This window comes from Cyclopterus lumpus, chromosome 2, assembly GCF_009769545.1.
Source record: "Cyclopterus lumpus isolate fCycLum1 chromosome 2, fCycLum1.pri, whole genome shotgun sequence".
In the NCBI taxonomy this organism is placed as follows: domain Eukaryota; kingdom Metazoa; phylum Chordata; class Actinopteri; order Perciformes; family Cyclopteridae; genus Cyclopterus; species Cyclopterus lumpus.
Genome location: NC_046967.1, coordinates 12,721,651 through 12,735,153, shown reverse-complemented (window position 1 = coordinate 12,735,153; position 13,503 = coordinate 12,721,651). Strand labels below are relative to the sequence as shown.

At 43.0% G+C, this 13,503-nt stretch overlaps 1 protein-coding gene across 3 annotated transcripts; it reads left to right on the top strand.

Moving 5' to 3' along the window:
* The first annotated feature begins 1,827 nt into the window (after window positions 1-1,827).
* LOC117741076 (chloride intracellular channel protein 4) lies at window positions 1,828-10,415 on the top strand. Of its 3 annotated transcripts, XM_034547776.1 has the most exons (8): window positions 1,828-2,325; window positions 2,431-3,693; window positions 3,853-4,467; window positions 8,080-8,189; window positions 9,202-9,327; window positions 9,430-9,536; window positions 9,899-10,080; window positions 10,254-10,415. In XM_034547776.1, the coding sequence occupies exons 1-8, from the start codon at window positions 1,828-1,830 to the stop codon at window positions 10,413-10,415; spliced, it is 3,063 nt and encodes a 1,020-aa protein (XP_034403667.1). The 3 variants fall into 3 exon arrangements, with proteins under 3 accessions (XP_034403667.1, XP_034403683.1, XP_034403674.1); XM_034547792.1 differs by lacking the exon at window positions 2,431-3,693 and having other exon boundaries at window positions 2,002-2,025; window positions 4,441-4,467; XM_034547783.1 differs by lacking the exon at window positions 1,828-2,325 and having other exon boundaries at window positions 3,561-4,467.
* The last annotated feature ends 3,088 nt before the right edge of the window (window positions 10,416-13,503 follow it).

Sequence of the window (13,503 nt, the reverse complement as noted above, 5' to 3'; positions counted from 1 at the left end):
TGAATACAATATTTAAATGAAATATTTTCACCAGGAAAGGAATAATGCCCATTGATATATCTTCAAATGTAACTGAAACAAACACAACTCAGGATAATGTGTATGTTGTATTCATATTGTATTATCTTTCATGTGAAGTGGCCTGAAAGCCCATGAAGCCAGTTTATTAGTAAGCTATCATTACACATGTGCAGTGAAAATAATGTTTATTTATATATTTGTAACTAAATATTACAAATATAGAACTTGAAACATTCATTGTGATGTGATTTTATATACAATAATTATTCTATTACACATTTCAAAATTCAACTTTCATGTTAAAAAAACTAAGAAACAAAGAAATAAAAAACTGATTATATCGAGCTCTATATAAAAGAGAACTTTAGTACTATTGAAGAACAAGAAACTATAACACAAGTTAACTTCTTTCTTTTTGAAGTTAAATGTTCATTCAACAGTTCTACTCATCCTGTAGTTAAGATATTATTTAAAGTCGACCTTCTGCCCTCTGGTGGCGGTCTTTACGTATTACAAGTAATCTACGTTACTGAAGATAAGCATGTGTAATACTGTTTAAACCATATCAAGAGATCAATATTTGACTTCAATGATAATTATGTTTGATAGGCTACGTAAAGCCAAGCATCTACAACAATTGGCTGAAAAAATAGAGCATTTATATATATATATATGTATATATATATATACATACAATCTTTCACAATCACTTTCAAAATGAGGGGAAAAGAGAGAAGAAAAAACTGTGTGTCAGCAAACCTTGAAAACTACATGAGACTGGAAAAGATTTCTATTCCAACTGTGCTCATGCGTGTGTGTGTGTGTGTGTGTGTGTGTGTGTGTGTGTGTGTGTGCGTGTGTGTTTGTGTTTGTGTGTGTTTGTGTGTGTGTTAGTGTGTGTGTGTGTGTTTTGTGTGTCTGTATTTAAGGAAATTCAACTCAAGTGGTGCTGGTCCCTGGGTGGCAGAGGGGTTTAAGCTCCAGGTCATGTGGGGATCAGCCTCCATTTAATCCTCTGGAGAGAGAGAGAGGGAGAGAGAGAGAGTGAGAGGGAGAGAGGGAGAGGGGGAGAGACAGAGAGGGAGAGAGGGAGAGAGAGAGAGAGAGAGGGAGGGAGAGAGAGAGAGAGGGAGGGAGAGAGAGAGACGGAGAGAGAGAGAGAGAGAGAGAGAGAGAGAGAGAGAGAGAGAGACTGTATTTATTGATGTCTAACTGGGCTTAAGATGCAGTTCTAATTCGAGCACCTTAGCCACAAGCAAAGAATAAAAAGAGTGTGTACTTCAAACCCTAAACTTGTGTGCAAGAATAATATACGTTGCTTTATGATCGGTGGAGGTAGAATATAAAAATCGGGATTTTCTTCCCTTTGCCTGGAATTTTGGAACTTCCTGGGAAGCCAACAGGTCTTTTAGATCTTCAGGGCTGTGTAAACATTTAGAGATCCATCTCGGAACTGCTCTTGAAACCTGGACTCATCTGGAAATCATCCTCTCGGGACCTCGGTAACACTTTATTCTTACCCCTTTGAACATCAGAACAACTGTGAGATCCTTTACAAATATCTTTCTGGAGTATTGGGTTCATTATATGTTCTTTGCTCTGAAACTCGCTGAGATTTGCTCTAGGATCTAATCTGGAAACTGGATCCATTCTGCAATCTTAGTCATACCTCCAAAATTCTTCTTTGACTGTTTCTGGAATACTGGGCCCAAACCACAGACCACATCTTGTAAGGACAACTGATCTTGGACTCTTGGGCATCAATTCTTCAAAGTAAGTGTCCCATCATTTCCTCAAACCTTCACAATGTCTCAGTCCGGATCCTACCCAGACCCAGACGTGTCAAATGGCACCATTGTCTACGGCCCACTAGGTATTTGTTCAGACCTTGATACCCCGAGAGGAAGAGAAGAGGAGGAGGGAGAAGAAGATGATGAGGAGGTGGAACTAGCCGAGGAAGTGGGGGAGGAGGTTTTGATGATGACTGAAGCAGAAGAGGGGCAAGCCGAACAAGACAGCAGAGAGCAGAGTGAAAGGGAGGAAGTGAGGGTTACCCAAGTGGCCCTGATACCAAATGAAGCAATACGAGAGGGGGAGAGACCAGGTGCCAGACAGGAAGTAAACGGGGAGGCAGGAGTAGAAGTGAGGGATGAAGAGCACAACATGATAGAAGAACAGACAAGAGAGACCAAAGCTGCACCAGAGTCAAAAGACACAAAGGCAATGATTGGAAGTCATTCTTCAGCATTGATTAAGCTTGAGAAAGGCCAGGAGCAGTTAATAAACAGCAAAGAGGAAAAGGAAGAAGACACAGAAGATGAAGACAATAAACAAGAAGCAGTGGCAGCAAGTTTCGAAACAGAGGTAAGGGAGGATGAGACTAGTGGCAGAAACAATGGGTTGGGAGACCACCAGAAGGTGTCCACTTCTCTTGATGCAGAGCATGGTCAGCACTCAGGTACTCTAGTAGAAGAGCCAGGAGAGGGTCCACAGTCGTGTTCAGGAAACTCAGACAAAGCAGAAGTTGTTACTCTACCAACCAATGGTGATGTAACAGTACACTTTGAGGATGCATCAGGAGATGTGACCCCTGTTACCATGGGAATAAAAGAACAAGTCCACTATCAAGAGGATCGATGCCGAACCTCAACTGTTCAATACATTGGAATACACTTTGATACATGTGCTATAATCCAACCGGTGGTAAATCAGACGGACCAATTAACCAGTGAGAAGAATGATGAGATGGAAAACACTGATAAGAAGGACAAAGCAGAATCCAGCAAACAGGAAGTTGCTGGACAACAGGAGGGTTGTATAGAAGCAAAAGTTCAGGATGAGGTAACCAACGAGTTTGTGAAAGATGCAATGACCTCTCATGATGTCCTAGAAATAGAGGGTGAAGTGAATCAGAAGGTAGAGACACCGGACTTTGCCTTTGGAACCTCTGAAGAACAGCCACAGACAGAAGGAGGGATCGAGGAAACAAGGATGGCAAGGATCAACAAAGTGCGAAAGGTTGGGGTTACTACTCTAACTGTGATGGATGGGAGAGGACACAGTATGGAAGAGGACTGGAAGACGGGTGATAACGTTATTAGAGAGTCAATGGGGGAAGAAGAGCACAGAGGAAGAGGTGAGCTAAAAGTGCAACAAGAGAAGAGTGTTCAAGTTGAAAACCAGGCTAAGGAAGATCTTCCAGAACCACTACCGCAGTGTGCGGAGGAGGTACCGTTAGGCAAACAGCAGGATGTGGAATTGGACGAGGTGGAGGAAGTCTTTGAACTCGAGGAAGGGCATGAAGATGTACCTGATAACGCTGGAGTAGAGGCCACAAGTAGAGGTAGAGGTGATTCACAAGAACATGCTTCACAGCTTCTCAAAGAAGGAGGAACCGATTGGGGAGAAACACTGAGAAAACAGCTAAGAGAGCATGCCCTTGTCGAAGATGAGAAGGGAGGAGGAGCAGAAGAAGAAGCAAAGGAAGGAGAGGGCGAGATGGCGGAAGAGCCTGTGACTGTTTTAGACGATGAGATTGAAGAGATAGAGGACAGTCTGAGGAGAGAACTTGAAGAACAAAAGCCTGCCACCATTACACCCCCTTCTGAACACACCACACTGGAGACAAAGGATCAAGATACTCAAGAACTGCAAGAAGAGAAGCTTGAACTTGTTAAAGAGAAATATGAGAAAGTTAAAGTTGGAAAAGCAGAGATAGAGAAGGATGAGGAACAGAGACATGGTAAAGCACAGGTAGAGAAGGATGAGGAACAGAGACATGGAAAAGAGGAGGTAGAGAAGGATGAGAATGAGAAAGATGAAAAAGCAGAGGTAAAGAAGGATGAGAATGAGAAAGAAGAAAAAGAAGAGGTGGAGAAGTATGAGAGGCCAACTGATGGCAACAGAAAGGTAGAGTTGGATATAAATGAAAGAGTTAAAGGACTGAAACAAGCAATGGAGAATGGGATCTTGTATCGTGAGCCACAGCCGCTCAGGATGGAAGAATGGGGGACGGCACGAGTGCTGTCACCCAGAAGGAAAGATAATGACTGGATTAAAAAGGTTCAACCAGAGGAAGAGAGCACACCAGACATGAAACTCTGGAGGAAAGAACTGAGGCCTGTGAAAAAAGATATCTGGGAATCTGAGGGGGGGAGAAAAGAGGCAGAGAATAGCCCTGCGAGGAAGGAGGACTGGATAAAGGAGCTGAAGTCAGTGATCAAACATGAGACCCTATACAAAAAGAAGGATGAGCATGTAAAGAAAAAGCGAGTGGTGCTGCTGGAGGATAGCCATTCGTACATCCCCCAGCGGGAGGAGATGATCAAAGAGAAAAGAGAGGAGGTGAAACTGATCACCCACAAGAGGATGGAGAACCCTTTGCTTGGGCACAGGAACAGCAGAACACCCCTAGACCAGGACTACGAGATCTCCCTGTATGTCAAGGTAAGGAACCATATGAACCGACACATGCTGTCAACATACCGTACGCCATCCCTTTGGATGGTTCTAGCACCCTACAATGACACAATGAAACTGAAGGCTATCTGTACAAATAAGAATTGTACACAGAATAAAAGAAACAACAGTTAAAAGATGACAATTAATTGTTGTCGTCAGGCAAAAATGTTGATCTGTCAACTTTTGCAATGTGACATATCCGTCAATTCACTGTGAATTGACCGTTGTTAGTTCGTCTGCATGCCACATTGAAAATATAGTTGTAACTTCCTGTATTACACTGCATTTAATAGCTGTGCAGTTGTTGTGTGATGAGCCTTTAATCTTGATGACTTGACATCCATAACACACACAGTATGTATCATACAAACAGGAAGTCAAGCCCTATCTGTGATGTGCTGGTCTGGGATTAAATGATTTCTTTTGTCGAGAGCTGATGGACATCATCAGTGGTACTGAAGAGTTGACGTGTCAACCCATGATTAAGCACGTCTCAATCTAGACTTCCTAGTTTGTGCTTCAAGGTCTTTCGCCTTTGAAGTCTAACAGTTAGGGAGTTAACACTGCCATGGAAACCAATCTCTGGAAGTCATCAGCTAGAACCTTTTTGGATAGAATACAGGTAGCCAGCTACCTTTGACTAACTCCAGCTGGTTGGCCCGAACGTGAGGCGGCTCAGGTACGTCGCTGCACAAAGGCCACGTTCAGTAATGTGGACCAACAAAAAGTCCCAAAGCAGCACCTTTCACATTAGCTCAAAACATCCACCCAGCAGACAAATACATACAGCATGGTGTTAATGGCTACATTGTTGCTGTTCTGTGGCTACTTTTAAGAAAAACACAATTAAACATTTAGCCACCTGCTAATCTTAACATAATCAGTTTAAACCAAGCCATGCAACACAGTTAGCTTGCAGACTCAACTGAAACCATTTAAGACGTGCCCCTGATAAGGTGCACATGTACTATCACGCCTATGTATGATGGTCATATTGTATCATTATTGTTCACAACTAAATAAAGTACTGCTGATATTTACTGTTTCAGAGCTGTTGATCTGCTTACATCATTTAGTCAGTGATATACTAATCCATCCGGTAGCCTGCATTGCTCTATGCATGCAATCCTTAAGGTTGTGGACAAAATAATAGGAACACACATATTACAATATAAGCCAATGCAATAACCTTGTTAGAACTGTGACCTTTGTGAAGCTGATACTGGTTAGTTTATGTCGGTGTCCATTCCCCCCTCTACAGGTGTGTGCTTAAGCTTGAATGAACTCTGATGTGTATACCAGGTGAAGACCTGCACACATGTACACACACAGAGGTCACTTCCTGCTTCAGCAGCACATTCCAAACTCAGGCCAGAGAGGTTTAACACCATGAGAAATGCACTAATATCTTCACACAACAAGCCGGTTCTCTGTGGGTGCTCACATTCAGACAAAGGGGACTCTGTTGGCAGCACAGACTGAGGTAGAACAATCATCAAAAGGCTCAAGAGTCCTTCTGTGCTGCTGCACTCAGTAGCACCTGAAGGACACAATGTAGACGGGCTTTACCCCCCAGAGACAACAAGCCAGCCCCTTCGTACATGTCTGTGGAGGATTTCATAGAGTCCTTCTTTCATGATGACCAAACACCTGGCCAACTCGTAAGATGTGATCGTGACATACTATGGGTATAGTTTTGTATGACTGGCACTAATGAGTGAATAACAGAGCTGTTGCATGCTGGGTTAAGCTCTGCATTCTCACTCTGTAAGCTGATTAGCCTGCTGAGAGCTGTAGGAACAACACATGCTCTCCTCAAACTAACTACTGCATGTGCATCATGTTTAACAGCCGAGTTGACTCAAGGTTCCCTGTGTGGTATTTAAACACAGGGCATTTATGACGGTTAGATCTGTGACCCTGCTCTGCTGATCTGATGAGCCATGCTGTCCTATCTACTTACACTCCTGCTCCCCCGTAAACTCGTAAACAATCTTGAATTAACTTTTTTATGGACCTACTTTATGTGACTTCATTTGATCTAGTTGTTTCTAACATGGAAGGGGAGTAGTAGTCTCAGTGTTCTGCTGAATACACTGTGTGTCTGCTGTGAGAAAGCTGTATGTGCACGGGACCAGTATTAACAGGGCACTTCATATGATGTAGACTCACTCATTCACTCATTCACTCACTCACTCACTTGGTTCTCCTTAGGAGAGGAGGTACACAGAGTGTGTGTCTCACAGCCATTCTGGCTGAATTCAGTCCTACTGGCAGCTTGGTGAACCCATGTTGGATGTTTCCAGTGTGAGGGTTAGGCTTAGGGTTAGGGGGTTAGGGTGATGTTTAGTGTGAATGTTAGGCTTAGGGGGTTAGGGTTAGGTTTAGGGTTGGGGTGAGGGTTAGGGTTAGGGGGTTAGGGTTAGTGTGAGGGTTAGGGTTGGGGTGATGGTTAGGGTTAACCAACAAAGCTGCTGTGGGAGTGACATTCTCTCTGGATACTTTGTGAGTGTCTGAGATTCCTCTCCCCCCACTCCTCTTGCACTGTTCTGCCTCCCATTGTCACACACACACTGATTAGGGTTTTATGTCCAATAAGGCAGAATGTGGCCAATGGCAGGTCTGGGTGTGATTCATTCATGGTCTTTACGTTGGTACGGTTACATTATGTTGTTATTGAACATTAACCATGATACATTTTACATTAACCACGGAAAAGTTCAGAAGCATCAACATTGACCGTACAATGCCAACATTGTTTCTGGCCACGGGGTAGGAGTAAACCACGCCCCCCCCCCCCGACTACAACCCTCACCGGGACAATGCCCAGCTGCCTGCTCCTACATGGCTTTTATTCCCATATCCTAACTTTGTGATTAATACACAGACACATATACCATTAGTGTGACACAGAGGGGTTGCATGTAGGAGACACAGAAAGCGGGCAGATGGACAGGCAGCCAGGCACGCTGCTGGTTTGTGGTTATTATTATGGGATAGTTGGAGAGAATGAACTAAACATGGACCATACTGTATTTGTTGGGCTTTGCTTGTTGCTCCTGGGGTAAGAAACTGTCTTTGGGGTACCTTCAGAGGAGTGTGACCTTTCACCTTTCACTCGGTCACCATGTCGTGGTGTGATACTGCAGTTAAGACATTGGGCTTCCCTACCATTGAGCTCTTTGTGAAGGTAAGTGAAGTGGTGAACTCCTTGACTAATTAGAATCACAGACACTGGTAATGCCTTTCAACTGTAACCATGAACGGCAGCGTTGGGGAAAGGTGGAGTCCGACCAACGGCCATGGTTACGGTTAATGGGTTTGACGGGCCAGGTCATTAGAAATGTGAGGTCACGTGAGGTCATGGTGATACACCTCCAGACTTTCTGCCAGAGGAGCTTTTGTTTTTGTAACCATCAACAGAGCGCTGGTACCCAGGTCATAGGTCAGGTCTAAAGTGTAGGCACTGACACTCTCTCAGGCTTTGTATTATGTGATCTATGGCATGCTCTCATTTCTGTTTGTCTGTGTGTGTGTGTGTGTGTGTGTGTGTGTGTTTGTGTGTGTGTGTGTGTGTGTGTGTGTGTGTGTGTGTAGGCGGGAAGTGATGGGGAGAGCATTGGTAACTGTCCATTCTCTCAGAGACTCTTTATGATCCTGTGGCTTAAAGGAGTCATCTTCAACGTCACCACCATCGACCTCAAACGGTAACACACTAGACACACATATCCATGCTATATGATGCTATGTAATGCTATATGATGCTATATGCTGCTATATATGCTGCTATATGATGCTATTTATATATGATGCTATTTATATATGATGCTATATATGATGCTATATGATGCTATTTATATCTTATGCTATATATGATGCTATATATATATGATACTATATATGATGCTATATGATGCTATATGATGCTATCCGTGTGATCTCCAAACAAAGTAATGATGATAAAGACAATGTATATAAAGAAAACACCTGGGGAGTTAGATTAGACAAAAGAGGGGTAAGACATTGCACGTGTCAGAACCGAGAGTTTATGTGTACAGTATGCACAGTTCAACAATAAGGCGATTCAAAGTGCTCCACATAAAACCATTAAAAGCATCAAAACATAATGCAAACAAAAAGAAGATTAAATAACAATTAATAGGAACATTCATTTAAACATTAAAAACAGTAAAACGTCAAAAAGCTAAAAATATAATAAAAGTTGCAATGCAGTTCAAGATATGAAATACCGTAGTGTGATGCAGAAATGTATTAATATCCTTGAATCTGGTTCAATTAAAGGCAACAGCAAAGAGAAAAGTCTTCAATCTGAATTTGAAGGGGCTGAGGGTCTCTGAGGTTCTCTGTGGGTCTCTGAGGGTCTCTGAGGGTCTCAGCAGACCTGTAGCTCTATTCCAGAAATGTACCAGAAGATCTGAATGCTGCTTCTCCATGTTTAGTTCTGACTCCTAGAACGCTACAGCTGTAATAGAAATATAAACACATGGTCTATTAATGATTGTGCCCACATTTAATAATCGGTGAAGATAAAGGTCTGAGCGTCCTCAACGCATATTCCATATTTCAGTATTTTTGTGTGTTTTCTCCCTGGTGTGTGAAGAGTAACAACCTAAGTCTACTTTAGTCTCTGTGGCTTTATGTGACATTAATAGTGATAACCTGGGAGACACCGTATCACCATATGCTTTGTGTTGTCAGGAAGCCGGCCGACCTGCAGGACCTCGCTCCAGGAACAAACCCTCCCTTTGTGACCTTTAATGGCGAAGTCAAGGTCGATGTCAACAAGATCGAGGAGTTCCTGGAGGAGAAACTGATCCCGCCACGGTATCGAACACACATGTACACACATGTACACACGTTTACTACACGCCTACAGGGGCATTCAGCGGCATACAGCGGCCTTCTCTAACTTGTCTTCAACCTCAGCTACCCCAGACTGGCTCCCAGACATCCTGAAGCCAACACAGCGGGCATCGATGTGTTCGCCAAGTTCTCAGCTTACGTCAAAAACCCGAGGAAAGACACCAACGACGGTAAGAGAGAGGACGTGTGCAGGCTGGCTTCAAAGGGGTTTTCCTTTTAACCAAAGTGGTCGTCACGCCGACGAATACGGGCTGAAAGGCTTTGATGAAAATAAGCAAACAGCACAGATTAGAGAGCAGCTGCTGAACATTGTGGAGCATTAGGATGCTTCTCTCACAATGGGGTGGAGACCAAAAACATAGCTCAAAGAGAGAGAATATTAGTAATATATATATATATTATAAGGTGATAATGTGTCAGTGTTGAGTTCACAGCTTGTTAGGCTGCTCTGCTGTAATGTCAATATGTCTTTATAGATCTGTGATGGTTATATCTCTCACTCAAGAAGCTCCATCTCCATCTCTGTCTGCAGCCCTAGAGAAGACCTTGCTGAAGTCTCTCCGGCGTCTTGATGACTTCCTGAGGACCCCTCTGCCGGAGGAAATCGATGCCGACGCCTCAGGAGACCTGCCTGAGTCCTCCAGGAGCTTCCTGGACGGGTCTGAGCTCTCCCTGGCTGATTGCAACCTGCTGCCTAAACTACACATCCTGAAGGTTCACGCAGCCTGGTTTTCATACTGTAGGGAAAGAAACAATGCATTCTGGGAATATTAGGGTTGCTTAGATCCCCGCAACAATGTTCCCAACACCTGTCAGCTCACTCCTGGTTACTCTGAGGCTAATTTGTGGCTTTACAAATAAATTTAATTGAATTGTTCTGTTTGCAGGTCGTAGCCAAGAAATACAGAGGCTTTGAGATCCCAGCAGAGATGGCAGGAGTGTGGAGGTATTTAAACTGCGCATACCAGAGGGAGGAGTTCACCAGCACCTGCCCCGCTGAGAGGGAGATCCACTTTGCCTATCTGGATGTCGCAAAGCAAATCAAATGAGAGCAAGAGTAGGGAATAACAGAGACAACATAGACAAGAAAAAGGTTTATTCTAAACCCTGAAGAGATGTATGGAGATGGTACGACAAGTAAGGAAGCACGGCCAGAGAGATGAGGCTCAAGAAAAAGTAAAGATGGAGAATACTGGTGCTGAGGAAAGAAATCCACCTGGTGGGAAAATCCTGATGATGTAGGAAGCTATATGAAGAATAAGAACTCCAGGTTATAGACGAGGCCGATCCATACTAATACATTCTATTAACTCATAATGCTTAACTGTACTGTCGCTGCATCAGTTGGAAGTGGAGGCATGATTACCTGTTTGTGTGTGTGTGTGTGTGTGTGTGTGTGTGTGTGTGCTCTCACAGGTTGGGTTGCACAGTAATTTACTGTATCTTTGTACCTATCATTTTACAAATAACCACAAGCAGTAATTATTAGAGATCTTATTAGTTTGACTTTTCAGATGATGGCCGGTCCAAGTTCACTGCAGAGACTAAATAATTAGAACAATGTAGAGTTTAGTTCACAACTTGTTTCTAATTAGAACCTTTAACATATAATAACTGTGTGGAATCTGAACATAACATCAAATGTTAAATTGTTGTAACAGTTAATATGTGAAATTAAAGAACAATACAGCCACTGACCCACAAACAGGTCCAGTGTGTAACTGTTTGTGTACAGTTCATGGTAATTAGTGAGTTAAGAGTTGGGCTAGCCACGTGTTTTCACCCTTTATGCTAAGCTAACATCAAGCTTCATATTTAGCGTACATGCATTTCTTCTTATCTAACCCCTGGAAAGAGAGGAATTTAGAACATCTCTTAGAACGTGTCTCTTGGACATTATGGCTTATGACATAACATGACATCTAATGTGCATCTGGGTTCTGAGAGCCTTTCAACTTTCACATCTAGGGCCCAGGTTGACAAATATCTCAGCTGAAACATGGCATGTTTCATAGTTTAATAACTGCTGAGTTCTGATTATGTATGCCCCTGCACTGGCTCACTGAACGCCATCTTCTCTGCGATCATGCCCCAGCTTTATCTCAACGTCATTACAATTACAAGTGGGCCATATAGTGTATCATTCATGTGTATCATTCATGTGTATCATACATTTAGAATATTTACTACTTTGTAGATGGACAAATGACAAATTGAGATTTAAATAGCACAAAGTGTGCCACTGTGCAAAGCTGTCCAGGTATTACTGGTCCTATAGCGCTCTCATGTTACATAACATAATAATAACATTGTAGGCTTACTCACCAAGCCCACAGGTTGAGGACATAACGTCATGACATCCTCAGCGTAGTGCAGTCCAGCCTCCTGAACTTCTGACCTCCTGTGTCACTGTAAAGATGGCGGTCCACTGTTCCTCGGCAGAACATCGGAACATCGGACCGCTGGTGTTTCTTGACCAGCTGGTCTTTGAAATGAAGGTAAAAGTAAAAAAGTAACACAGTGCAGGCGGAACGGGACCAGGGATCAACGTTAGCTCGCCATCATTAGCCTGCTGACACTGCAGGACATATTCAATAATAAGTCATATTCAAGTTGGAATGAATCAGACATCTTCCTTGAAGCCTTACTTGAGGAATCGGAGGTAAAATCCAGATGGACAGCTCAGCTGTGTGAACATTTCATTGGACTGAATGTGTGATGCAATGACACCATGTACTCAGATTGTGATCATCGTTGACATCTTGCTTTTGTATCTAATGCCACTGACTGGCTGATTGTTGGCGGGCCTTGGTTAACTGCTGATAATGACCTTTTGACCTTTTGATGGACTCATCCTGAAGGTCCACCATCATAATACTATCCTCACTCATCGTCCCCCTGCTCCTGTCGGTGCAGCAATAATCACCTTGATCAGTCAAAGTCAGTGCCTCCTGTCATGGTCATTTACTATTTCTAAAAACAAAATGATTTGAGTGTGACATGATAAAATTGTGTTGTTTTATTTTAATCAATGTTGGTATTTTATTACAGGCTTTTGAGAATAACATAATTCAGGACAAAAGTCCTAGTTCCCTTGAATGCAGCTTTATTTCTTTGATTGATGGACAGGAGTGGTTCAAACCAGCACTTTGATGGACGTCTTCCAGACATTCAGGGTTTGAGATGTTTGAGTTGTCGGCACCAAACCAGCCGTGAGTCCAGCCTGCTGCGTTCTGGCCTTATATCCTCTCTGCATGAGAGAATCTTTATTAAACTGATTGTATCACTGATGTCTCCGGGTTTCTGTGTTCATCCTTTCATTGTGTGATCTGTCAATTCTATAACAATGTGTCTACAATATGAAATGCATTGAAAGTATCATATACATGCTTTACTGAATCAACATTGTCCCAAACTGAATCAAAGTGCTTTACATTAGAGCTCCTCCCAGTGGTGGTGGGCCTTTAGCACAGCACCAATATATTCAATGTTCAATTACATTCAATTCAGTTTATTTTGAATATATGGTTCTCGATACGGTTCCTGGTATGATTCCTGGTATGGTTCCTGGTATGGTTGGTTCCTGATATGGTTCATGGTATGGTTCCTGGTATGGTTCTTGATACGGTTCCTGGTATGGTTCCTGATATGGTTCATGGTATGGTTCCTGGTATGATTCCTGATATGGTTCATGGTATGGTTCCTGGTATGGTTCTTGATATGGTTCCTGGTATGATTCCTGGTATGGTTCCTGGGATGGTTCTTGATACGGTTCCTGGTATGATTCCTGATATGGTTCATGGTATGGTTCCTGGTATGATTCCTGATATGGTTCATGGTATGGTTCCTGGTATGATTCCTGATATGGTTCATGGTATGGTTCCTGGTATGGTTCTTGATATGGTTCCTGGTATGATTCCTGGTATGGTTCCTGGTATGGTTGGTTCCTGATATGGTTCCTGGGATGGTTCTTGATACGGTTCCTGGTATGATTCTTGATATGGTTCATGGTATGGTTCCTGGTATGATTCCTGATATGGTTCATGGTATGGTTCCTGGTATGGTTCTTGATATGGTTCCTGGTATGATTCCTGGTATGGTTCCTGGTATGGTTCCTGGTATGGTTGGTTCCTGATA